The sequence below is a fragment of the Panthera tigris genome, chromosome F3 (assembly GCF_018350195.1).
Source record: "Panthera tigris isolate Pti1 chromosome F3, P.tigris_Pti1_mat1.1, whole genome shotgun sequence".
NCBI lineage: Eukaryota > Metazoa > Chordata > Mammalia > Carnivora > Felidae > Panthera > Panthera tigris.
Window position 1 is genome coordinate 12,383,996 of NC_056678.1, and position 27,943 is coordinate 12,411,938.

Genomic DNA, 27,943 nt, shown 5'->3' on the forward strand with positions numbered 1-27,943 from the left:
CCACATTCTAACCAATTTGAATCTATAAACTTGCTTAGGTAAAATAACCCCCAAATAACTGTATACACACATATGAAAGTATATATGTGGTATGCGTGTGTATACACACTTGTTTTCAGAAATAACCCTAAACAACGAAATAACTGTGTCAGAACTGAATAGACTGAAGCATCTAAGCCAAGGTTGTGTGGTCCTGAATTAGACACTACTTTGAGCAAATTAACTGTAGTCATTTAGGGGTCAACTAGGAAAAAATAGGATTCTGGACTGGGTATTAGATGAGATCGTCAATAAAAATAAGCAGATTACAGAACAGTATAACCAGTATGATCTCAATTTATATTTTAAAATTATAAATGTATGTATAGAGAAAAGATATGCACTAAGGTACTAACAGTGATCTCTGGGTGATGAAAATGTGACTTTTCTGCCTCCATTTCCACAATGCACATTTACTGCTTCCGTTATGATAATTATATGTTAAAAAAAAAAAAAAGGAAAGGAAGAAAGAAGCACAGAAACAAAGACAGAGACAGCAAAAAAGACAGGAAAGAAAGGAATTTCAAACAACTGGACTCATTCCCTCTCCCAAGGCCTGCTGGCAAAATTCTGAAACCAGGTCTGTTTCCTCACAATTAGTCAGGTAATACAAAGTATCCACCAGGTAACTGAAAAGATCAGGTTTGCCTTGAAAGTATGTGTCCAAAATCTCTTTTTCCATTTGGTTTGTACAGATCTTCCTCCTCAGCCTGTCTTTACATAAAAATATTTCTTGGGAAATGCAACTCTTTATTCAGTTTTTCTGAGGAGTGTATAAGAGAAGCTGTAAACAGTCTTTGGTCCGTTTCTCTAAGAAGTGAACAAGATAACAAATAAAATAAATGGCAGGCTATCAAAGGTTATCAGACGGGTGAAATATAAAATAATTTTGGTATTGAAAATATCTTGAAGAGGGGCGCCTGGGTGGCTCAGTCAGTTAAGCGTCGCACTCTTGGTATCAGCTCAGGTCATGATCTCACGATTCGTGAGATTGGGACCCACATGGAGCTCTGTGCTGACAGCCCAGAAGCTACGAGGGATTCTGTCTCCCTCACTCTCCGCCCCTCCCCCATCTCCAAAAATAAATAAACATAAAAAATAGAAAATACCTTGAAGAAAGAAAGAATGGTATATAGATACAATGCATAGTATGGAGCTAAAGAGTTTTCTCAGGTTTCAGAAGTGTGGACTTAAAACTGAATAGATATGTAATATAAGCAATAAAATATTTTGTGGTATTTTTTTTCCAAGCTTTCTTGACGATATAACTCTCTACAATGACTGTGAGAAAAGGGGAAACATGCCCTGCCTGTGACTTACTGTTTAAAGGCCCTTTCGCGGCCTTCGGTCCCTTTAAGGAAGAATAAACATTCCTCCTGCTTTCGTAGTTCTTCTGTCTTTCTTTCTCTCAGCTGCTCTTCGTGCTTTTTTTTAAGCCATAATCGAAAAGCTTGTTGTGGATCTCGGTTTTCCTGCTGGTTACAAAAACAAGCTTTATTTAATTTCCAATACACCAAAACAGCTTTTTGAGGCCCTGACTATAGGACCCTACAAGAATATGTGTTCCACTCATCAATTTTTCTTAATAATGCCAACCTCGCTACCTGCACTCCTAGCATCCAAACAAAATATATCGCCTTTGACTCGCACCACTGATTGCCCCCCGTCAGAAAACCCAACACTGTATTCATTGCCATCCAGCGCCTTTCAAAAGTCTTATTGAGGTAAGCAATAAATGAAGAAGGTTTAAATGCAGTGATTTGCAAACTTTTCAATGATGAGAGCCCTTTGACAAGTAAAGTAATTTTTCACACTGGCACAAAAAATAAAACAGGGTTGAAGAAAGATTGGGATAGGCAATATGAGTGGAGTTGAGGTCTTTGTAGCAATTCCTGAAGGCGCTCCCTGGAATGCAGTTGGAAAACTAATGATCTGACACTTCTGTTATTCATCCTTTCTTTTAAATTCTGTCTTTGTTTTTAACTTTTAAGAGCATCTAACTACCACGCTCATCTCCAAACTGTAACTACTCTTATGGAGGGCGGCCATAAGGATTTGCAACCATAAGAATTTTCTCATCAGGATAACAGCCGTGATGATTTTGTCATAAGTAAAAGCCAGTGGGAGTAGCTTATTGTATATACAGTTCCTCAAACTTCACGATGGATCCTATCTTCAGGGAATTTTCACAGTTGAAAGAGCTCCTCTGTGAGAGAATAAAGAAAGCAAAGGGACAGATGTGGCGTGAGGGGAAAGCACGTCTCATCCTATGGATGCCTGGCTAAAACGCAAAGGACCTTTCCTTTATGTATTCATTTAATACTTTCCCCAAACATGAGCTCTATGATACAGAGCATACACTTCTTTCATCTTGCATTTTCCTTTATCTATCACTCCCATTGCCAAGTGTGTTCCATTTTAATTTACATAATTTATGTAACCTAGGATCTTTGATTTGCAATGCTGAAGTTTGTGAAGAGGACCCATGGACCTAAGGATCATCGCTGAACACCTAGAAGCCTGGGAAGGGCTGGAGATGACTAAAAAGGGTTCATGCTGGAATTCGAGATCAAGAGAGTCAAGGATTCAGAGGTGACCAGCATTTACTGGTATCTCTGTTCATTTATTCATTCAGCACTTACAGCTGTCTACCACATAGAGTATATACAGGCACACTGGTACGGGGCTGCATCGGTGAAAAAACCAAGGTTGCCCCTCTTCCGTATTCTGGGATTGCTCGACACGGTGGTCCTCGTCACACGCAGCTACTTAAATAAAATTTAAAATTCAGTACTTCACTCACATTAGCTACATTTCAAGCGCTTAATAGCCATGTTGTGGCCAGTGGCTACTTTACTGGACGCCACAAACAGCATTTCCATCATCACAGAAAGTTGTACTGGGCAGTGTTACTCTAGATGAGGAAGATGAAAACAGGATCGATCGATTGATAGGTCAGATTCAAAAGAGAAGTATGGTGAGGAGAGAGAGAAGTATGGGGGAGGTGAGGAGAAAGATGGTATGTAGACAGGAAGAGAGGGGGTAAGTTATCGGCTGTCTGGAGGAAGGGTATTTCAAGCAGTGGTGACAGTAAGAGCGAACGATCTGAGGAGAGACTGTGCTTGGTATGCTCAATAAACAGCAAAGAAGTGAAAGTGAAGCTACGGCAAAGTGGCCGGAAAGAGGTAGTAGGAGACGAAGCGAAAGAAGGCTATGGTAGGCGACGGCAGGAACACCAGGCAGGTTTTATTTTGAGACGAGAAGCCACTGGAGGTTTCTAAGCATAACGGACACAATCTACTCTGGGGATTCTCTCTCCCTCTCTCTGCCCCTCCCCCACTCACGCTTGCTCACCCTCCCTCTCTTTCTCTCTCCAAATAAATAAATAAATAAATAAATAAATAAATAAGTATTTTTCTTTAAAAAGAAGCTCTGAATTGTATTCTTTAAAAACATGAACCATGGCTGAACGTAATTTATTTCAAAGAATGTTCATGTTAAAAGGCATCATGGTTATGTATTTCCCTTCGGAATTTTTTTTTCTTGATTTGAAGTCTGTCTCAAAGATTAACTTTAATGAGAAACCGTATCATAAATGAATCGTATTCTCAAGAACTTTTGTGAATTTTGTCACTTTGAATTTGGACGCTTAACTGACTGAGCCACCCAGGCACCCCCAGTTCGAAGTTTCTATTATCCCCAAGTAGGACACAATAGAACACTGAAGCGTACATTTATTTTTATAAATACCCTATAAAAATATTATGTTGGGCTGAGTGCCACGAAGCCTGAGGGTCCCCCATCCCCTGGGAAACAGCAGGCAGTGCACTCACGGCTGTGTTGTTCTTGGTCACTGAAACGCACGCTCGTCTTGTCTGCAACACTTTTCAACGTTACAGCAACGTGCTGTGCCTCTCCCCTCCCCAGCCTGAATTCCCCGCTTCCCTCAAAAACTTCCCTAGTTTCTCCCTCGTGATTCCCATTCGAAGATATAAAAACTCCTAAACATGTCCATTCTCACAAGATACCGAGCGGGCCCTGGACTTAAACCTCCTGTGTTACCCAAATCCGGACTCTCCCCCAAGACGCAGTTTTCCTCTCCCAAATAGACTCCGCATTTCCCGCCAAACTTCAAGTACTTCACAGGTCAGGTGCAGAAGTTAGGACACACCCCTTCATACTCTTCAGAACTCTATGCCTCTACTCCTCTAAGTAAAGCCACACTCCTCTGACATTTACACCATCTGGCTCCCTTAATGTCACGACCCCTGGTCATTCAACATCCAGCCTCACAGAGTTCTCATTTTCTCATCTTCTAGGCCTTTCTCCGGGGCCCTCGACACCCAGTCCTACAGCCACAGCCACATCCCCACAAACTGGGGGTGGAGGGCGGCCATTAGTCTTTGAAATCACTAATCTTCTCATTCCCCACGCTAACCATAAGATACATCTCTCCGGTCACGTTTCAGCAGCTTCACCCGGATGTTTCGTAGGTACCTCAAACCCAACAAGTGAAAAACTGAAATAGCCGTTTCCTCCACCAGCGTGTTACTCTCTACTGCTCCAGTGAGTGGCACCATCGTCCACCGAGCTCCTCAGAAGAGAAAATTGGTATGTTCCCTTTAAACCTCATTCTCCCTCACACACGTATCTAATTCATTACAAAATTCCTCCAGTCAGTATTTCAGAACATCTTAAATGACTCGTATCTCTCTCCCTCCCTTTCTCTCCCTCCCTCTCTCCCCCTCTCCTGTTACAATTCTAGCCCGAGTCACTATCCTTTCTCCCTCACCTACAACTACATCTGCTTTTCAGTTGCTCTCCCCACATCTGCTCTTGCCCCCTTCATTCAGTTATAATAATTCAGTCAAGACCATAAACAGAAAATTCACAGAATATACACATGGTCATATGTACTCATGAAGAAAAATTAAGAAGATAAACCACATAAAGTGTTAGTCAGGATGTGGTAAACATTCGCTCTCACACACTGTCGGAGGGACTATCAATTGATACAACCTTTCGGGAGGTTAATTTTTGCACATTTAACTAGAAATTTCACTCTGGACACCCAGTGAGTCATAGATTCCACTCTTCAGAAACTCTCCTACAGAACGAACATGTTCACTACAGCACTGGTAGTGAATAGAACAATATCGGAGCCAAGCTGAATACCCACAATTGAGGATTTAATAAATTATCTCTGAGCAGAACACTATGCAGCTACTTGAAAAGAAATATCTAAATGTAATGACCTAGAAATAGTCTCTGAAGAGTTAAATGGAAAAAAAAAGCAAAGTGTATCATAAAATTTTGATTTGTGAGACTGTAAATATAAATGAGACTTGGAAGACTTGCACACACTCTAAAAGTGCGTAGCACTAGGAGATGAGTCAGGGGAGGGCACAGGACTGAATTTTCAATTTTTTATTTCTACGCTTTTTAGAAAAATTGGTAGGGGTAGGGACGGTTTTTTGCTTTGTCTTTGGTTTCCTGTAATGTTTCCAATTTTTAAAAACTACATAATTTGGTGTCTTTAATTCGTTAGCTTTCACGTAAGATTTAGATGTATCTATTCTTTTAAAAAAAATTTTTTTTGAGTATAGTTGACACACGATAATGTCACATTACTTTCGGGTGGATAACATAGTGACTCACCCTCTCTAGGCTCACCACAAGTGTAGCTGCCATCCGTTACCACACAACACTATTACAATATCCTGTACTGGATTCCTCACGCCGACCCTATTCTTGCCATGACTTATTCATTCCGTAACAGGAAGCCTGTACTTCCCATTCCCCTTCACCCATTTTGCCCATCCCCCGGCGCTGGCAACCACCATTTTGTTCTCTGTATTTGTAGGTCTGACTCCTTTTGTTCGCTCATTTGTTTTGTTTTTCAGATTCTACATTATGTGTGAAATCAAACGGTATTCGTCTTTTCTCCATCTGTCTATATGTCTATTATTTTTTTTTATTTTTAATGTTTTATTTATTTTTAAGATAGAGAGAGACAGAGCATGAGTGGGGATGGGGCAGAGAGAGAGAGGGAGACACAGAATCTGAAGCAAGTTCCAGGCTATGAGCTGTCAGCACAGGGCCCGACACAGGGCTCGAACTCACGAACGGTAGGATCATGACCTGAGCCAAAGTCGGACGCTCAACCGATTGAGCCACCCAGGCGTCCCTATTGTTTTTTATATGTTTATTTATTTATTTTGAGAGACAGCACAAGCATGGGAAGGGCAAAGAGAGAGGCAGAGAGAGAACACGGGGCTCCATCCCATGAACCGTGAGATCATACCCGAGCTGAAATCAAGAATCCGGTGCTTAACCGACTGAGCCACCCAGGCACGCCATTATGTCTGTTCTCAAGTAGACCCATTCTGTAGAGTTTGTGTGTGTGTGTGTGTGTGCATGTGCGTGTGTGTATGCATGTGTATGCTATCTTTGTCCTATTTGAATAGCAAAGTTATAATATCCTGAAAAAATATTGGTAGTTTTCCATTTCCTGTGCTATAAAAGTCTGAATAAAATAGGACTCATTTGATTTTCACAGGCTTCTTAGAATTTAATTGTAAAGTCATCTGTATGTTGCATCTTTTGCAAGGGTTGCTCTTGGCCCACTTTTCCTACTTTTTCCATAGGTTCTTATTCTGATATTCTCATTTCTTGCTGTAATTCAGCTTTCATATCTGTACCAACTTACATTTCATAGAGAAGATTTACTTACTCTGCTATTCATGTCTTCGATTTGCTTTGCTCGCTGAATTCTCCTCATTTCTATGACCTGCTCTCTTTTCTTTTGCAACCATGCTTTAAATACCATGTCATTCTCTTTTTTCTTTTCTTTTTCTTCTTCTATTTTTCGTTGTTCTTCCTGGTGGAAAGAGTTATCAAAAGACATTCATGAAAAACTAATAAAATTGTATATGAGTTATCAGAGTAGGGAGATATATTTTGAGATCTGAAATTAGCATTCTCTGCTCCTAAAACTTTCCATCGGAAAATTGGGCTTCTCAAAAAAAAAAAAAAAGTAGGGACTCTAATTTGCTTAGGAATAAAATTAAGGTTTATCAGATAAATGAAATTGGAGAGATAAATTCTACAATTACATAGATGTACAATATATGTATGCATGCTGTTCAGAAATTCCTTGAATCTCTCCTTCATTTCCTGGTTTACTTTTGGAATTAAACCCCTCAAATTGTAGCTTTGCCAAAGAAAAAAAAAAAGGCCACCACACTCTAGAAGCACTATATGGTGTCTACAGGAGCATCATAAATGTTTGAAACATTTTTACATTATTGTTAAATTTGTTAATTGTGATAAATGACATTGTGGTCATGAAAGAGAAGGCTAACATCGTCATTTAGAAATATATATTAAAATGTACAAGTGAGCAATAATGCTCTACCTAGGACTTGCTTTAAACATACATCAGCCAAGAAACAAAGGAGATGAAGCAAATATGCCAAAATCTCAATGACTTTCAAATCTGGGTGATGGGGACACAGAGATTAACCGTACCTTCATATGTGTTTGAAATTGTTTATTGCACTGTTTAAAAATATTTTTCAACTAATATATATTCACAAAGTAACATTTTTTGTTATCAGAACGATATTTAGACAGTTAACTACAGGAACAAAATGAATTTTTTATATGAATTATTCAATGAATGTTAGAAAAGGAAGTTTCTTAAACTGGAGGAGGGGTACTTAAACCAGTTGTGTAGAGCTGTAAAATAGTCACTAGGAGCAAAGCGGAGCATGTCAGGAACATATCACAGCGAAAATTGTACTGAGCTAAAAGTTAGGAGATCTGAGTAGCAAGCAGGCTGCGATCGTACTGTCGATTTGGTCAAACCACTTAACTCTGCATTCTCCTCTACAAGATGGAGTGAAATTAATGAGCTCTCAAGTCTTTCCCAATACTAAAATTTTATCACTTAAATGAACTGAATTATATAATGTATGCTTTAATTTTCTTCAAATGGTGGAATTCAGAGTTCTTTCTTTACATTTTAACAATATAGCAAGTCTTTCTAATTCCTTTTGATTGAACAAAATGTAAGGAGGAAAGAAAATACCTTATCCAATAGACAGCAAAGAATGTCTTTTAAAATACCGATATACTGGAAAGGTGTGTATAATTTTGTGACAGAATCCTGGTGATACTCGCCTTTTAAAAATACGTACATAGGGTGGCTCTGTCAGTTGAGCATTCGACTTTGGCTTCAGGTCATGATCTCACGGTTCATGAGTTCAAGCCCCACGTTGGGCTCTGTGTTGACAGCTCAGAGCCTGGAGCCTGCTTCAGATTCTGTGTCTCCCTCTCTCTCTGCCCCTAACATCCCCTCCCCACACCCCCCCCCTGCATTCTGTGTCTCTTTCTCTCAAACATTAAAAAAAAAAAATTTAATAAACATATTTGCATATATGTGAATAAAGACTGAAGATTTCTATTTTGAAATACCTATATACTATTTTCTAAGCTCTAAAAAATGCTTATATAAAAGGTGAATTTATCACAGATTAAAATTTACATTTATTTCTAAGTTTCTTTTTACAAGAAGGACCTTGGGTAATGTGAAAGGTGAAATAAAATGGATTCACCTTATGTCAAGGAATTTTAAAATGGAGTCAGGGGCCATTAGGATGTGGGCCTTATGCAAGTCCTCACTGGGTATAATCGTAAACTTTTGAATTGGGCCAAACTACCAATATAACAAGGATTCTACCAGTACCCGCAACCTGCTACAGTAACAGACTTTTTCTCAGCAATAGCCTTAGCCACCAATTATGCGTAGCCAAGATTAGTTTTCTGCTGTCAACGCCAAACAAAATTCTTTGTAAATAACGTAAAGAAGCATTCTTTTTTTGCCTCTAAAAACGCTTGACTTTTGTGCCCTAGTGGACATAATTTGGGTTGCTACCCAAATCTCTACTCCCCAAATTGCAATTCTGAGACCTGAAATAGTAAGTGCTTTTGTTTTGTTTCAGTTCTGCCTCTTTTCTCAGTTGATGATGTCTTGCATCAATACAGACAGTATGGTAAGATGATTATCTTTCTGGAGGAGCTTTTAGATATTACACAGAAGATATCAGCCGAAGTACAGATAATGCAGTTGCCAAAGAAAACAATGGAATGATGCACTTAGAATAGATACAGTATAGCAGCTCAACTCAGCAAATATTTTGTTGGGTATAAACAAGGAAAGCCTTCCCCTGAAACCAACTAGAAAATATGAAAAAGCCTTAGCATTTCCATACAGTCTTGAGCAAGCATATAAGTAATAAAGACCATGCCTTGAGCAAGTGCATAAACCAAGGGAAATTTAGTTCTGAGGATCCTGACATGAGAAAAGTGCATCTCAGCACCAAGAGGATCAAAATAAAAACGAAACTATTTCTGAGTCACACCAGTTCAAGATTACTCGGTCCAGTAGTGAAAAGACACTGAAATTCTATAAAACCTCTCATATAACATTTATAGAAATATACAAATGCACTTACACATTTGTGTGTACAGCAAACATTATTATAGTTCATTCTCAAATGTTATTTTGTATTGTCATCAAGTTTGGCGTTAGCAGATCCTTTTAAGTACTGCTATAAACCAAGCAAACTAAGTTTGCGAGTGACAGTTCAGATATTAGTGGCCAAGCAAGCTAAACTTTATTTAGTACGCATTTTTTCAGATTCCTGCCTGAGCATTCTATAGGTTATAAACCCTTACTTTTTTTTTCACCTTTTTCTGCTAATATGGGCTCCTTATTGAAACACCAGAAATTTCCTTGATAATTTCCTACATAATTCCTATACCATTTCTCAGTAGACACCAAGAAAATAGATTCTGACTCCTATTTTGCTCTAAACAAGTTGAATGATTTTGGTAAAGTTAATTAAACTTCTAGACTATAGATTTTTTATCTGTAAAAGGCTCTTTAGGGATTCTTCTAATTGTAAAATTCTATTTACCTGTGATCCTGCTGAAGTTTGGCCTTTACGGTCAGATATTTTCTGGTTCAGCTTAATATCATCAGGTATCCAGTAAAACAGAGAACTGGGGCACTGATTTAAGTCATTTAGAGAAAATTCACCAGTTTTACTACCTGGAGTTTTCATTAATAAAACACAGTTTTATTCAAGAGCTATGAAAAAAAGATCCCAAATGAAGTAAGCATTGCTAAGAGAGTCACTCAGAATGGAGTGGAAAGGGCTTGAGGAAGCAGGACCAATGCAGGTCTCTCCCTGCAGTTCTCAGTTCTCAGAACAACGGGAACTTCTGACTCTTGCCAATTGCAACCAGAACTCCTCCTTCTACTTTGAACTGAAATAGAGATAATGTAACACCTGTTAGCTAAATAGTCAACTGTGTATTAGATAGTTTAAACTCTGCCCCCACCAATCATAATTCTTTCAAAACAAGTTACATGACCTTGTGGGTTTTGTCTTTATAAGCCTGCACTCCCCACTCATAATTCAAAGCACTGTCAATTTTGGTTGACCTGTGTTTCCCGGATTGCAATCCCCAAAACTCCAAATAAACGCTCTGGTTGCTTCACAGCCTCTTCTTCATCAACATTACTGGGCATAGCTGGTAGGATCTCAAGTACCTGACCTCTGTCTCCAGTGTTGCCGTGGATTTGAGTCAGGTACCAAGAGTCCATTGCACTCCTACATACCCTTGGTGGCTTCAAGTCACAGTGATAAATCCTCTTGGTCCTGAACCTCCCATCTTGGTCAAGGTTCAGGCCTTTAATTGGATGTCCTCTGTTGCTTGCTTCTGTCCTCACTCATTTTTGAGGGGAGGATTCCATCTTCACTCATTCTGAATGGAATATTTGGGTTTCAGGTTCTTGGTAAGTACTCAATTATGGGAAATAATTTTTTTTAATTTTTTTTAATGTTTATTATTTTTGAGAGAGAGAGACAGAGACAGAGACCAAGCAGGGAAGGGGCAGAAAGAGAGGGAGGCACAGAATCCGAAGTAGGCTTCAGGGTCTGAGCTGTCAGCACAGAGCCCGACGCGGGGCTCGAACTCACAGACCGCGAGATCATGACCTGAGCCGTAGTCGGCTACCCAACCGAGTGAGCCACCCAGGCGCCCTGGGAAATAATTCTTCTAAGGAGCTTCTAATATTAACCCCCCATTGTAACTCCTGCAGTATTTATGTTAAGGAATATGGTCTTTCTTGCTGTGAATTTTTGCCCCATTGGATCAAATTACCCAAGAGGATTTAAAACTTCATTGGTCAAAATGGACACTTTGGATGTCCTACAGCTAGTTTACTTGCGTGCACAATTGGAAAAGGCTTATAAAGACAACCAAATGGGATGCCTATTTCAGTTGGTACCTGGGGGGTTTCAAACATAGTCAGGATTTTAAAAATCTCGTCTTTACAAAATGCCATTTCTAAACTAACTGAAGCAAACAGACAACTTTAAAAAGACCCGTCCTCTCTGTCTCAGGCACCGTCTCCTTCCCTTCCTCCTGCTTTGCCTCTGGGCGTGCAACAGCCCTCTTGCACCAAGGACCTGCCTCTGGGGCCATCTTCCTCCTTCCCTCTGTCCCATCTGTGTACCCTCCTCCACTTCCTCATTCCAATTTTCTTGCCAGAATTCCGGGGACAGCTCTATAAGGATCTTCACAGCACACAAATAAAAATCCTTAGTAAAAGACTTTGGTCATCTGAGCAGTTAACTCAGATTAACTTAGCAGGTAACTTGGGTTACCTAACTTACGTTAGGTTAACTAACTAACCTAACGTAAGTTCATCTGCCAGAAACACAATTCGGATCCGCTATTCTTTTGAGAAGAGCTTGAATCATGCCTGAATCACGGTATAAATTTTAAAATGAAACCATAAGGTTTCTGTCTATAGCTACCTATATGTTACATATGTCTACATATGTATGTGACAGTGATGTGACATTTTCTAGCTCTGACGGCACTGTCAAAGTTAATTTATGAAAAAGGTCCATTTAATTGGATTAAAAACAATGAAGTGCTTCCATAAATTAAGTAGTCAAAAAATTCCCAGAAATACAAAAACCACTAACCCAAATCTTTCTCAAGTTCACATGATCTGAGACAATCCTTGATAAATGCATGCTAGTTTAATGGAGAACAAATTGCTGGTTACCAGGGGGGAGGTGAGTGGAGAACTGGGTGACACAGGTGATGGGAGACTGAGGAGTAGACTTGTGATGAGCACTGAATGTTTTATGCAAGTGTTAAATCTCTACACTGTATACCTGAAACTAATATTACACTGTATGGTAACTGGAATTTGAATAAAAACTTTAGTAAGAAAATAAAAGCAAAAAATGCAAGTTTATGTTTGCTGGTTTAGTAAAAACAGGAATGTTTTCAGGGTTATCAGCATCACGATGAGGCAATGGAGATACACAACTTTTTCTACCTGGGTTTACTAATCATAAAAGCTCATGCTATTTCTGTTTCAAAATCTGTCAAGAAAAGAAATAGCTTAAGATGATGATTAGCTGTTTAGTGTTTTAATCCAAGTATAATTACTAAAAGCAAGCAATCTAAGTAAATTTAAAGGAGAACAAAGTTTATGTTGAATTAAACTAGATAACAAATGTTCATTAACCACCTAAATCATTTCAAAATATATAGCACAACATACTGAAATATTGATTGCTAAACCTAAGTTTATTTAGTTTTGGCTTTTAAATTTTTTTTACAGAAAGACAAAAATATATAATATTTAGGTCTATTTAATAAACAAACCTATGCAAAAAAAATTTAAATGACTAGGAGAGGGATTATACTTCTAGAAACTATGGAATGATGAGGGGCGCCTCGGTGGCTCAGTTGGTTACGTGTCTGACTCTTGATTTCAGCTCAGGTCATGATCTCAGGGTTTGGGAGTTCGAGCTCCTTGTCGGGCCCCATGCTGGCAGTGTGGAGCCTGCTTGGGATTCTCTTTCTGTCCCTCCCTCGTTCTCTCGCTCTCTCTCAAAATAAATAAACTTAAAAAAAGTGACTTATAAAAATTATGAAATGATGAAACATATTTATAAATGTGCCAGTCCACAATGGTTTCTTAGTTTTCACTAGGAATTAAGATTCTAAGGGTTAAAAATTCTATTTAGTATTTTTGAAAGTAAAACTACTAAAATTCAACAAGGATGTAAGAAAATGACTGTATATGGAAAGTAAGAGAGGGAAAGTAGAGTGTGTGTTTTTGGTAAAAGAAGGTATGGGGAAGAAATGAATTTTGTTGAGGGAAATGAAAGTGATTTTGTCATAAAGCTGATTATTTCAGAAAGAGAAAGAAAAAGAGACAAACTAAAATAGACACAGAAAGTTGTAGAAGGTTCATAGGAAAGAAATCTTGGAAAAGGAATTTCATGTGTAATCAAGCTGGCCAAGGTTAAAATTAATGTATTTAAACTTCAGTTTTGATATCCAAAGTACACTAGTGCAAAATTTTGGTTTTCTCTGTTGAAAGGACAAAATTTTCTCAGATTGTTGGCCTGCCCTTCATAAGAGATTGTACCCAAAGTTTCTTTACTTTTAATGTAATCTGCCTAGGAAACAGAGTCTATGTTTTGTCTTTATCACGTCTTTGATGACTTGGGAAAGCTGAGTCTTCTTCTCTGTTAAGACCAGCTAAGGCTTTTGTAGCTGACTGTAATCTTCTGTATTTGTCCCTGATAATTTAGGTAAATGGATAATGAAGTATTGTTTTATAATTTTCTGTTATCCTATTGGGTCAAGTGTCCAAACATTTTGATGTTTTTTACAAACTCCCCCAAATCAACTTCTAAATGAAGTCTTTTTGATCTGGAAAATTCCGTAGGACCTATTAGGTTTATTTGATATGTTAAATCACATGGGAAGCATTGTCAAATAAGAAATAATATTAAACTTTCTTTATGTAACATCTGTACAGTGTTCCAAATACTGTGTGAAATCCCTAGAAATCTGATTATTTCCTGATACAATGTTATCAGTCATCATTTTAAAATGTATGACAGGGGCGCCTGGGGAGCTCAGTAGGTTAAGCGTCTCACAGTTTGTGAGTTCGAGCCCTGTGTCAGGTTCTGTGCTGACAGTTCAGAGCCTGGAGCCTGCTTCAGATTCTGTGTCTCCTTCTCTCTCTCTCTCTGCCCCTCCCCTGCTTGTGCTCTATCTCTCAAAAATAAATAAACATTAAAAATTTTTTTAAATAAATAAAAAATAAAATGTATGTCATAGGGGCACCTGGGCGGCTAAGTCAATTAAGCATCTGACTCTTGATTTCGGCTCAGGTCATCATGTCATGGTTCTTGAGATTGAGCTCCGTGTCAGGCTTCACCTACCTGCTTATGATTCTCTCTCTCCCTCTCTCTCTGCCTCTCCCTCTCCCATCTCTCTCAACATAAATAAACTTTAAAAAAATAAAAAAATAAAAAATAAAATGTATGTCATAAAAATAAGCAACCCCCACTGCAAATGCCATTATAATGAGAATGATACCCATTATACTTAGCATCTGTCCTCCAGTAGATTAACCTTTTATGAAACCCTCTTGCTGTCTCCCCCAAATGTCATCATTTCAAACTATCATTCTCTAAATCCTGCCTTCTAAACCCTTACCTTCTGATGACAGAGACATCTCTTACCCTCTGGGCCCTTTGAAATATGGCAGTTGAATTTTATCTAGCTGCCACCATCTCAAGGACACAAATATGTTCTAGTAATGGCTTGCATGTTTTCTCACTGTGCAAGAGCCTTTCCTAGTCATGGAACTCTGGCCTCAGTTCCATGGTAAATATTATTGGAGAAAATAAGTCCAAACTGAGGCATACCCTTGGAACCTCACAGTGACTGAGGGAGCTATTTCACAAAACAAATATCATAGGCCATTTGCCACATCTGGCCAATATTACAACATTTTCGTTGCGCATATCATCCCCAATACTCTGCCACTGTAGAACAAACAAATGGAATAATTAAGACCCCCCCAACTGGCAAATCTTACTGAGTCTTTCAGTCTGCTTTGGTCTAAAGCCCTCCCCTTCAAATTATTTAACCTCAGATCCACTCTATTTGGTAAACACTAATTATCTCCCTTTGAAATCATTACCAGAACACCTATGAGGATGGCCTACTACTACTGAAAGGAAATCCAGTAATCTATTGCAAAGATCTTATCAAGGTACTTGAAACTAATACCGAGCTCATACAGCAATCTTTTCGCAGCACACTTCTGGGTGACAAACATCTTCAACATCATGATCTCCCACCTGGACATTTGCTTCCTGGAAATGTCACCCACACAAGGATGCCCTCCAACCTCACTGGGAAGGGCCACATCAAGCATTTGTTAACTAACCCCCAGGCTGCTAAACTTAAAGGCGTTGACCTATGGGTTCACAGTTCTTATTTAAAAAAAAAAAAAAAAAAAAAAGGCATCCTCTCCTGACTGGACATCCCCACCCACAAGAGATCTCAAACTAAAAATATCCAGACCCACTCAAAATCAACAATCTGGGTGAGAAGCAGATGGCACCTGAGGTAGACAGACAGCTTTCCCAAGAGTCATGACCAGGCCTGTATATCTCACAACAGACTCTTCCTAATGCCTCATGGCCATGAAATATTTGGAACAATCCTTGTAGCAGGCACTTTAGCACTAAAGTGCCTCCTATATTTGGCTCTTGCAGACATGCCAAGGCACAAATAACAAGTGTTCCCCAACAGACACTCGTAGCTGCAAGACCCCCCTCTTACAAAAGATTCTTTCAGCTAAGATGTGAAACACACAGCCACCCTCCTTCCGTCTGCTCAAATAAAACAGATCCCTGGTTTTCTCCTATCATGTCCTCTATATCGATAAATGAGTCCATAACCAGTTCTAAGCAGAGATGCTTTGCACCCCCACAGGACACATTTTTGTCTGCACTTACAGGGGAGAATCTTGGGCATCTGCTTGCCTAGACAGCTGGAGAATGGCAAAGCAATGCCACCTGGGATATCTAACTTCCCTTTCTTCTGTCCTTAAGTTAATTACTAAAGGATAACCATACAGGAACTAATCATAGAACTAAAAGGAGTCTCCCCGCTAAAAAAAACTGAAAGAAGAGAATTATCCAGATGACAACCCCTCCGAATAAAAAGATAACCGTTGGGGGCGTTCCCAAGGCTGTGGTCTCCCAGGAGAGAAGAACTTTAGTGAAGGGGCCCAATTTGGGAGGATCTTCAGTTGCTGGCTTGGAATGAGTACATGATTGGAAATCTTTCTTGAACCATCAGCAGAATTGCCAGGTTCACTGCCTGAGCTATTAGAGCCAGGGCAAGTCTTTGGATACTCTATCTCATGTTGTCCTCAATAATAGCATAGCATTAGGTTATTTACTTGGGACCCACGGTAGAGTCTGCCATCACTAACACTTCTTGCTGTACGTGGGAAAGTACTTCCCGTCGCTTGGAATTCGAAACTGCTAAGATTTTTAAGCTTGCTAAATCTCTAAGGGGAATCCCATCCTCTAAAACCTCTGGTTGGTTAGATTTCAGAGTCTCAGATATTTTTAGCTGACTCCTGATCAGAATTGGGACCTGGGCTACAAGTTATCTTATCACTGTTTTAATTTGTTCTATACTCATTATTATCCCACTATCAATGCTTTTCACAGCCAATGTTTCAAATCCTGTCAGAACTCAGATAATCTTTGTTCAGAGACTCAAAACCATTCACCAGATGTACCCTTTGACTGAAAGAAAGAGAACCTAATTGACTTCTAGGTCTTATTTCCTCAAACCTCCTTGTTACTCAGATGTGGCTGGAAAACTCTCACCTCGCATGCTTATAGAACACATCAAGTAACCACCACTATGAGATTCCACCCTCCAAGGGACATGAGGAGCCCAGAGCAAGTTGCAGGTTGCCAACCACTCCAATAATGAAATAGGACTACATGATCACAAAAATCTGTCACCGATGTTTTCCTGCCAGAAAGATCTTGATCAGAAGGGGGAAATGTGAAGGAAGATTCAAAACGAAGTGAGCATTGCTAAGACAGTCACTGAAAATAGAGTTGAAAGAACATTGAGGAAGTGGGGCCTATGCATTGTCTCCTATTTCAAGTCTCCTGTTTCAATTCTCAGCCCACCATGATCTTTCGACTTTTGTCAATTGCAACTTGTCAACTGCAACCCTGACCAACCTGGTGAGACACATTCTTGTACTTTGGATGGAAATTGTAACCTGTTGGCTAAACAGCCTACGTGTATTAGCTAGTCAGCTTAAACTCTGCCATCACCAATCATAATTCTTTCAAAACAAGCTATGTAACCTTGTGCTTTTTGCCTTTATAGGCCTGCACTCCCAGCTCACTAGCTCACTATTCAGAGCACACTTTTGATTTAGGTCGACACTCTGCCTCCCGGATTGCAATCCCTAAGACCCCAAATAAATGCTTTGGTTACTTCACAGCCTCTTGTTAATCAACAGCACAAAACCACCATCATCATCACCATCAGCGTCATCGTCATCTTGGATTCCATATGGCATTTTGGAAATACTTTGTTAAGGTTATTAGGCTCTATTCATCTAAAACTAAAATCTCTGAAATCAAGGAAATATAGGCATGGAAGAATATGTGAATACACATACACACATAAGTCAGAGAATTATAATCCAAATCTACCTGCTGCCTCCTAAACCCCAACGAATTTGTGCCTTCGTTTTTCCACAGGACACCTGATTTTCACCTGCTCACATCAAAATTACTTTCAGCAGTCACTTCTCTGAGCCTCATCTTTAAAATGAAAGGATCAGATGATGTCATCACTGAGACCTCTGTCTCTAACACAAGTCATTCATTACTAGGCCCTGTGATCCCTCCAAGAAAGGACCGAGATAATCATGGTGTTTACCCCATAATCTGCATTCTTAATATTTAACCACTTAATCTAACAATAGAAAAGCAAAACAAGCAAGCAAATCTACCCAATACTTTGAGGAACTATTTCAAGTACCACTACATTTATAAAACATGAAAATACATCCCGCTTTCAGTATGATGCCCGCTTATGTTCTCACCTCTCTCTTTAGCTTTTCTCTCTTTTGTTCTAGCCGTTTTTGCAGTTCTTTCTGTCGAGAGGAAAGACAATATGTTGAGGTCACTGGAGGTGTATTTGCAGACTGTGTCCTGTGATTAGGTTTCCCATTCCCCTTACTTCGATCTGAGTTGGCAGCAGAACTTGGACGAGTCTTGGGGTTGGCTGGTGGCTGAGGGATATAAGCCAGTGGCTCTTCTGTTGATGAATGAGCAACAGCATGAATCTTTGCTATCGGCTCTTCTTTCTTGACACCATTGACATTTGAGTTGGAAGATCTGGATGACAACTGGTGAGGCTCATTTTCTGTACTATTAGTATTAATGGGGGGCAAAACCCCCTGACTCTCAATGTCTTGTAAATTCAGAAGTTCAAACTTTCCATCTCTCTCGACTAGAATTTTCCTATCCTTGTTCTCTTCACAATTTCCATCAGTTAGTGACACGAGCACATTTTCTTGTCCAAATTCCTTGGAAATACATAACTGTGAGAGTTTTCCAGACATACTACTTTCATTTTCAAGATAATTTTTGTAAGTATCAGTGTCTTCCAGTGGAGGAACTTCCAGATCAACTAATTTGTCTTTGAACTTAAGCTTCCGTTCCCTTTTATCATTCACAGGTTCTTGATTCTGTAGAATCTTGTTGGCTTGTATAATTTTTTCCATAATATATCTCCTTACTTCCTCATCCTCTTCCTCCTCCAGGGCTCTCTGGCTTTCTACTTTGGATTCCTGGAAAGAGTTTTCACTATCTGAATCGGATATAGGATCCAAAGGTTGAATACTTGGTACAGAAATGAAGTCATTTCTTCTTGGTGAAACTTCATCCTTCAAAGATTTGTCAGGATCAGAACTCTGTTCAGTGTGTTCTGTTTCTGTTTCATTGTCTTTTAATTCTTGGTTAATATTCTCTTCATTCCCACAAGCCATCTAAAAAAATATATATATAAGGTTCTCTTTTTCAGTAAAAATTGAGACTCTTTGTCCATTTATATGTAGATAATCCAAAATGAAGTTTCATAATCATGCAATATATTTTATGAATGGGAAAATTTACATGCTTCTTATTTACACTGTGCTCATAATATTTGAACTCATATTTATGAGCACCCCAAGGGAAATACATGTGACAATAGCACTTTAGGAAAAATGTAATGCTAAATCTGAATTTGATGTTGCTAGGGGCTATGTTAATATTTTCAAAAATGTTATGCTAATTAATGAAAGGGTAACTACAAACAGTACATTATTATGTTACTATGGTTCCTCTATAAAATCTTCCTCACTTTAAATTTTCAGAAGAAAATTTTGTTAAGTGTTTTCTCCTTATAATATTTCTATTCTTCAAAAAACTATCTTTCTCCCCAGGACCATTACAATATCAGCCTTTAGTCGAGCTCTAATCACTCTGAGCTTCTTACAATCTTTTCAGATTATCATTGCTGCCATTTTCTGCAGAATCTATATCCAAATTCCAGTCAATTTTTATCTACGGATGACATTTTCCTTCCTCAACTATCCTCTGAGGCTCCAACAGTCTATGCTAAACACCCTCATAAATTCAGTTTTATATTAAAAAAGCGTAATTCCACATGAACCATAGATCAATATTATCACATCACAAACCCCTGCTCTACACCCGTTTCTAATTAAAGGCTTCTTATCTAACATCTTTTCCACATACATGCATATTCACCAACCAAACAGAAACACTTTTCCCCTACGATATTTTTTTTCTTTTTCTCAGACAATTCTCTCCCTCCTGAAACAATTCTATGGGAATTACTACTTGCCGCTCTCTTCAACCTCGTAAAATCCCCTTCCGCTTTTACATGCTTAAAGGTCACCTTTTCTGATAGCCATCTCTTCCTAACCTGCACAGCGTTGCCAGATGTCTGATAAGCAAATAAACCTGGCCCATTAAAATGTCTAACAAACAAGTAAACTAAGATTTCTGCATTGTAATTGGTTTTTTTAAGCCGTAGTTGATTTTCTAGTTCATTCCGACAGTATCTGTTTCCTAATTATTCTTTGGTTTTCATTTTTTAAAGCCCACTGCAAAAGAAGCCAAAGTAACCAAAAAATTCAGTGCAATAAAACTGCCACTTTTCACACCCCCCAGCCCTCATCCCAGTCTCTATCTCTGTCATCCGTTTTTCCTGCCAGCCTCAGAGGAGGAAGTGATTATAATCACCCACAAAAATGAGTAAGATGGATGAGAGCCCTTTGTTTTGAAGCTGCCATTTCCCCAGCACCCACAATAGCCTCGGATACATGGAAGGTGATTATTAATATTTTCTGAAGGAAGTAAGAAATGAAACAATGAAGCATCATCATCACTTCTCTAATTCTAGCACTCTGTGCTTTGGATCTCACACCCCTCCAGTCATGAGACTTTGGTTCAAACTGACCACTCTGGGGTATCTCTGCCTCTACTCAATCTTACTATTTTTCTGTTAAAGATGCATCGAACTCCCACTTAAAGGCCATCTCAGAAAAACCTTTACTTTTCACTCTGTTGCCTTTTTCAAATATTATCCCATTTGTCCTCTCCATTGCATAAGAAAGCAAAATGTAACTAAGAGAAGTTTGTGATGTAAAACTGCCCGTCTTCTTTTTCTCATATTCTTTCCCTTAACCTTAAATCTGACTTCTGTCACAATTACTTAGGTCGTTGTCCCTCTAAAGTCACCTATTCTTATTGCAGTCTTACATCTTTTCTTCATTACCTATTTATTGACGTTAATTTCATACGTATATACATATGAATATATACATATATGAATATATATAAACATGTACCCACACACAAATTACATATAGATACACATACACACTATATATATGTGTGTGTGTGTGTGTATATATATATATATATCCGTGTGTGTGTGTATGTGTATATATATATATATATGTATACATATATATATATATATATATATATACATATATATATATACATATATATATATCTATATCCATGATCCAGGAACGGGTTCATTTTCCTGGATTTCCCTTCTACCTGTATGATCATGTTTAATGGGTCCACTTTTTCCTACAGGTATTCCTATGGCTCAGTTTTGACTCTACGCTTTTCCTCTATATACATTCCCCTGAAGGACTAATTCAGTCTTAAGGTTTCAAATGTTAGCCAAAAGACCATGTTTTTTGAGGATTTGCTTTATTTTCATTTATATTAAAAGTATAACCCCATGATTTTATCCAAGTTTATATAAAGTAGAAATTAATTGTACTTGTTTTTATTTTTGATGCAATAAATCATATTTATTTATATTATATAAATTATAGTTTTTAATTATAATTTAAGTTTTTTTAAATGTTTACTTATTTTTGAGAGAGAGAGACAGAGCATGAGTGAGGGAGGGGCAGAGAGAGGGACACAGAATCTTTAGCAGGCTCCAGGCTCTGAGGTGTCAGCACAGAGCCGGATGCGGGGCTCGAACTCACAAACTGTGAGACCATGACCTGAGCCGAAGTCAGAAGCTCAATGGACTGAGCCACCCAGGCACTCCTATTTTTAATTATAATTTAAACTTTATTAAGTGCTAACTTAATCCCTATTCTCTCATCTCTCACCTTAGGATACAACATATAAACTCTTAATGTCTCAATTTTCTCATCTCTAAGGTAGAAATAATGATACTTGTTCTATATATATCAAAGGAATTTGGGGAGGTTTAGATGACATAGTATATGCAAAACTCTTAAAGAATTACAAAGCACTTTGTTAATGTAATTATTATGAATGCTTTTGGCAATTTATATATACCTCTATTATGCTGGCACCACCTTTTTCTTTTTCATTAATTAACCATTCCAGGTCCTTTTCAAAGTCATCTTCATATTCTCCACTTTCTTTTGAGTCCATATCTTTATTTTCATCCATTTTCTGTTTGTTATAGAATAATGCTGTAAGATTTAAAAAGATAAGGTATATGTTATGAACACTTTAGGGGTAGAGTGGAGTATGGAGATTAATGTAATAGACTAACCAACACATAGAAACACAAAGCATGGAACGTTCAGAATAAACATATATCTGTATACCCTGAAAGAGAAGCCTTCAATGGCCAGACATTTTCTAGATGTACCACTCTAAAAACCACCCCCCTCCACCCAATTCCTGAAACCCTCATTTACAAGGAGCCTAAAAAAAGGGGGGATAAGAAGACTATCTGAGGCTTAGAGAAGGATTTTCCACATCCCCTGCCAATCATTAAAACTCCTTGCCCAGGTCAGAGCAGATGACTCAGCTTTTAAGTCATACTCATTAACGTTGTGTAATGTTCAAATGAAAACAAATACAGGTTTCCTCAGCTCTCTGAAAGCAGAGTATTCCAAGGAAAGCCAACATGGCATAAAGCAAAGAAGCAATTACAGTTTCATAAAAGCAAAAATCCTCTTCAGATTTCATTCAGTGAACAAAAACAGGTACAAATGTGGGTCTTTTGTCAAAGAGAAGCATAAAGCAAACTTTCAAATGTGGAGGAAACCTGAATATCACTTCCTATCATCAATTTTTTAATCCTTCTACTAGTTTATAGGGCATGGTTCTAATTTGTGATCTGAGAGCTTTCAATTAAGTAACATTTGATTTTCAACTACAGTAAATGTTAATTTCCACAGAAGTCAAACTGTTTTAAACTCTATAAAATATATTTTTCATTAAAAAAAAAAAAGCAAAAACAAATGTGATGTCTAATACTATCCGGTAACAGTGATAAATAAATAGGTCAGGTGAAAGTTAATGTTTATGAAAATGGTGTATAAATTCAGTCATTTTTAAGAGAACAAAGCTAAAGTTATCTACAAATTGAGGTCAGTTCCTAGCCCTGCTATATAGTTTTGTCTATAATTTTTCAAACAAAAGCAGCCAATGAATCTTCACCTATGTGTCTGTATATGCATGTGAACATACCATATATATGTGTATATATGTACGGTTTTGATGAAACTTTGTTGAACACCTACAATATTCCTATATACATTCCCATGAAGATTATAAAACAGACCTATGCCCCTGAGGTGTTTCCGGTATGGTACAGAACACAAACAAAACCCAGAAATTTTAAATGTAGATAAAAACAGAAATTAAAAAGTAAAGAATTATGGAAGGCGGAATAAAAAAGCAATGAACTCAGTCTAAAATTGGAAATACCAAGGAAAGCTGAGATAGGCTTTGAATACTGAGTACAAGAGGTTATTAGTTATTTCAGACAAAGAGAACAGCACGAGAAAGAGCAAACAAACATGGAAGTGCATGAAATTGTCCAGGGTGACCTGAACATAATGTGCTCCTGAAGAAGAAGCTGGAAGGAGGGAGAAGGGGTCAGTCTGATGTCCGATCATCTGTTCAAAAAACAGGGTTGAGGGAAAACTGTTCGTGTAGATCTAATTGTCATAAAGGCAGAAATATATAACAATCATCTGCACATTTTCCACTATTAAACAAAAACAGAAAGAGCAATGCTCTCTAAATGTACTAGAATTTTAGGTCCAGTTTCAAAAGAACTATAGAAATCTCATCTTCAGGGTCCCAAACACCTGGTACCCTGTTTGTATACCTGTTTCTATACCTATGAGCCATCTCTTGTGCCTGCAGCAAGACTAAGTTGCCTAAAACCCTTTCTGGAGGCAGAAAGTACCGATGTCAAGAACATATTTCTTTAGGATCTAAAATGAGAGAGATTTTGTCTGAATCAATAAACTACCCACAAGCTTCGTTTCGGCCACTGGCTTCACTTTACTATCCGTGAACCTTTGACTCGCTCACCTAACCTGGTGCCAATTTTACTAAAGGGAGATGAGATGTACATGATTTTCCTTCCAACGTTTGCCCAAAAAAGCATGTGGGAGAACACCTTCCCACTAGTTGCACAAGCACTAGCTAAGTGAAGAGGTGAGGCTGTTCAATACTGTGTGTGAAAAACATGTCAATAGGTTTTACTGAACAGTAGGTTCCAGTGAGTTAAAAGGATGATGGGGACACCCAAAACATACATCAACTGCAAGCCTGAGACTAGGGGTGAGACACACAGAAGCGTGAAGCACCCTATCCAGTTTCCTGGGCTGCACTGTAAAGGACAAAAGACGAGCTGGAACACATTCAGAGGCTAGCAAACCAGGAGGAAGACGGATAAAAGAGAAGGGAAGAAGGGAGGCTATGAGACTAATGCCTGAAAACCAGACCCTGAGGAATGCCTTAGGAATATTAACCTAAAGAAAAGAAAACACAAAAGTCATGACACGCGCTTTACATTATCCAAATGGCTGCCGGCTGGAGGAAGACTGGACTTCCTCCTAACTAACTTCAAACAGTGAAACTAGTGTCAAGGGCTGGAAACAGGGATATATTTCGGCAATTTAAAACAGAATTTACAGGGGCGCCTAGGTGGCGCAGTCGGTTAAGCGTCCGACTTCAGCCAGGTCACGATCTCGTGGTCCGTGAATTCGAGCCCCGCGTCGGGCTCTGGGCTGACGGCTCGGAGCCTGGAGCCTGTTTCCGATTCTGTGTCTCCCTCTCTCTCTGCCCCTCCCCCGTTAATGCTCTGTCTCTCTCTGTCCCAAAAATAAATAAAAAACGTTGAAAAAAAAATTAAAAAAAAAACAACAACAACAGAATTTACATTGCAAACTTGTCCTGAAGTGAAGTGAGCAGCCTATTAGAAGTGCTTCATTCCCTGTCAATGACAAGGAGCTTTAGCAAAAACTGTTGAGCTGGGGGACCCCTAAGATTTATTTTAAACTTTTTATAAGCTGCAAATTAGCAAATAACTGCCAACTCATGAAAAGCACGAGAATTTAAAAGGAAATGCACAGTATCATGATAAACTTAATCGAAAACAAGTGATCGGGGCCTTTCAAATCCAAGACTTAAAAACTTCTGGTCTGGGGGCGCCTGGGTGGCTCAGTCGGTTAAGCCCCTTCTCAAGACAAAGTTAGTTTTAGGTACATGAATGCAAATCATTCAATCTAATTATTCAACTGGGTAATTACAACTATTTCCAATGTATTAGTTGGATTACAATTCCTTCTAGATAGTTATTTCTTTTAAACTAAGAATACAGAACAGACTTACTTAAAGAACTCGAAGTAAGGTTTCAGTAATTTGTAAAGCAAAGGTTGAGAGCAATAATATTTTGAGGTAACCTAGGGAAACCAAATCAATGCTTTGGAGTGAGTTTATCTACCACTGGCTGGCCGCAAGACAGGCTAACTCACCTCAACTGTTATGCCTATCTACTAATTGAAAGTAAGGGTGCCATGGATGATTAGAACACACTAAAACTCACTGTGATCCAAAATATTATAGAAACAATACCGTCTTTCACAGTCACAAGTGCCTTAGGATAATCCGCTTTCTTTTCAGACCAGGGATCTTGGAATTTATTTATTAAGATGTTTAGGTTACATAACTAATTGTTAGAATAAAATTTCTATGGAACTCTCCAGTGCTCTCCTTTAATTGTGTAATAAACATAGCTCTGAATTTGTAAACAAATAGTTGCCTGAGGACTTTGGTAGCTGTGCTTTATTATTTACAACAAATTTCACCCATGTGAAAGCTCAAATTTAAAACTAACAGATAGGATCAGCATAATCGATAAAAATAAAATGAAAAAATCAAACATACTAGGTGTTATTAAATCGTACTATTATGCAAGAATTGAAAAGAGAAAAAGCCACAGTTTGAAGTGACTCTAAGAAGAAAATGAAGGTGCATTAAATTTGTACCGCCATTCTTTTCCTGTCTCTTCAAAAACCTCATGGCTGGTTGCCAAGTAAACAAAGAACGTAAATCATAAATTCTTGTTACCAAGTCCCTTAAGCCTTTTTCAAATGCGTCACAGGATATCCAATCCCCTTCAGTTGTTTTAATCATCATCCCCAGGGTACTGGCCATATGCTACACAGTCAACATACTGTTACAAAAACACATTTTACCCAAACTGAATCCCTCACACTTACTCCTTGTGAGTTTCACACATTTAAATTTCAATGTTTATGAGCAGTAAAAATCTCTGTGTGGCTTGAGTAAGAACCACCCTCTTAATAGGTTAACTGTAATAAGAGACAGAAATTAATTCCTTCCTCCTGGGTGTCTGCTAAATCCCCTGTGGGTATGTGACTGCAGATCCTTTAGCGTGAGTCTAAGCTAAGTCTATATGTCTACGCTTTTGACAACTTTCTTTCAGGATTCAGACCTTCGAAAATAGTTTAATTCATTGACCCCAGCCTTATCTCATAGCCTGTTAAACACATGCTTGTTTAAAATCGAAGAGCATCGAAAGAACGTCAAAGACAACCCGTTTTAATACAAAATAAGTACTTAAGCAAAAGCTAACCCCTAAGAACACCATGAGACCACCTGGCCCATTCTCCCTGCTGTCTCCTTCTCAACTGAATTTTAAAATTCTTAAATTCATGCTCTGTCACCAACTATGACAATTAAATAGTATTTTGCAAACAGGTGCTAAGTTTAATTTGTATCCAGGGTCCCCAGGTACCATCGACTAAATGAATACCCGAGCCTCTTCATGGAAGCTACCATTTCAGGAATGACTTTTTTTCTCCTGGGGAGGAGAACTTTGAGAGGGGTAAGAAAATGACAAAAATGGGGGGGGGGGGGTCCCTCATACAAAGCCAAGCAAGCAAGGTGTTGCCAGACTTCCCCCTCGGGCTCGCCGGACCCGGGACTCGCCCGCATCAGAAGCCCACAGGAAGGCTCTTCGCTCCCTTCTTCTAAGCACTTTTCCTCCCAGACGTCCCAGACGTTTGACCCCCGTCCCCTCTATAAATATCTCCCACCATAAAAATCTCCGCATCATCCTTCCCTTCTCTCCCTCTGGTTCCCCTCCTGCCTGTGTGAGATGCAGCGGCTGGGGTCACAGAGATGGCCGGGGGCGCTCTCCTCTCCTCCTCTTTCTAAGCTCTGACCGACAGTGAGGCAAGGGAGACCCCGGCACCTGCTCCCCAGGCGGCCAGGACCCAGGTGCCATAGCAACGGCGCGTCTCCGCGTCCTCCATCCGGGCCTCTCTTACTACGAGGGCGCGGTGGACCGGCGCAGGCGCAGACGGCAGCCTGAGAACACCTGCTCCTCCAGGCGCGCTTCCCCGGGGCCTGCCGGAGACCTGCCGGGCTGCGGTTTCCAAGGAGACAACCGAGCTCTGCACGCTCCACGCGCAGGTTTCCAAGGCGCGAGTCAGAGTTGGCGAAGGATCGCTTTCTTGGCTGTGACTCTTCCCGCGTGGAGTTGTCTCTCGCCAAATACGGATATTTTTAGAGCGATTTCTGGAGGTACAGGTCTGTGTGTTATTTTCTTCGCGTTATCCAAGTCATTTCAGTTTTCACGACTAGGTAAGCGGATTGCTAATTAGCTACCAGATTCTTTTACTGGAAGCTTCAGCAACCTCACCGCGAATGAAAAACACATCCTTTTGCACCCAAAAGAGTGATCAAAGGATGCTTGCTCCAGGTTTCAAAAATCTGAGAATGGTCAACTAGGATATTCTCAAATCCTCCTTAAAGATCGACTTTATGTATAAAAGGGAGGCAAAGTGAACTTTTGATTGCAGTGACAAGTGACAAGATTTTAGAAACTGGCCATTCCCTGCCAGAAACAAACAGGGAGAAATGAAAGTACTTCTTCAGTACACTCCATAATTTTCAGATTCTTTTTTATTATTAGAATGTTTAATGTATATTTGCTTCATGTTTATTTACTTTTGAGAGAGAGAGCACAAGCAGGGGAGGGGCAGAGAGAGGGGGACAGAGGACCTGAAACCCCACTGACAACAGCA

General features: G+C 39.1%; 1 protein-coding gene across 4 annotated transcripts in view; it reads right to left on the reverse strand.

Annotated features, from left to right (window-relative positions):
- CCDC181 (coiled-coil domain containing 181) overlaps nt 1–27,262 on the reverse strand; it is a 28,329-nt gene extending 1,067 nt beyond the window's left edge. Inside the window, exons 1-6 of one of the 4 annotated variants that reach the window (XR_006213839.1) lie at nt 27,004–27,262; nt 21,912–22,051; nt 18,104–19,051; nt 6,773–6,919; nt 1,360–1,514; nt 688–849 (exon numbers count right to left, since the gene is read on the reverse strand). Coding sequence is in view for 3 of the 4 variants with exons in the window: in XM_007077011.3 (XP_007077073.2) it covers nt 1,360–1,514; nt 6,773–6,919; nt 18,104–19,051; nt 21,912–22,028 (1,367 nt within the window). In the remaining variant the exon portion in view is untranslated. Of the gene's footprint in view, nt 1–687; nt 850–1,359; nt 1,515–6,772; nt 6,920–18,103; nt 19,052–21,911; nt 22,052–26,950 lie in introns of all 4 variants that reach the window. The other 3 variants (XM_007077014.3, XM_007077011.3, XM_007077013.3) reach the window with 3 other exon arrangements.
- Between the last annotated feature and the right edge of the window lie 681 nt (nt 27,263–27,943).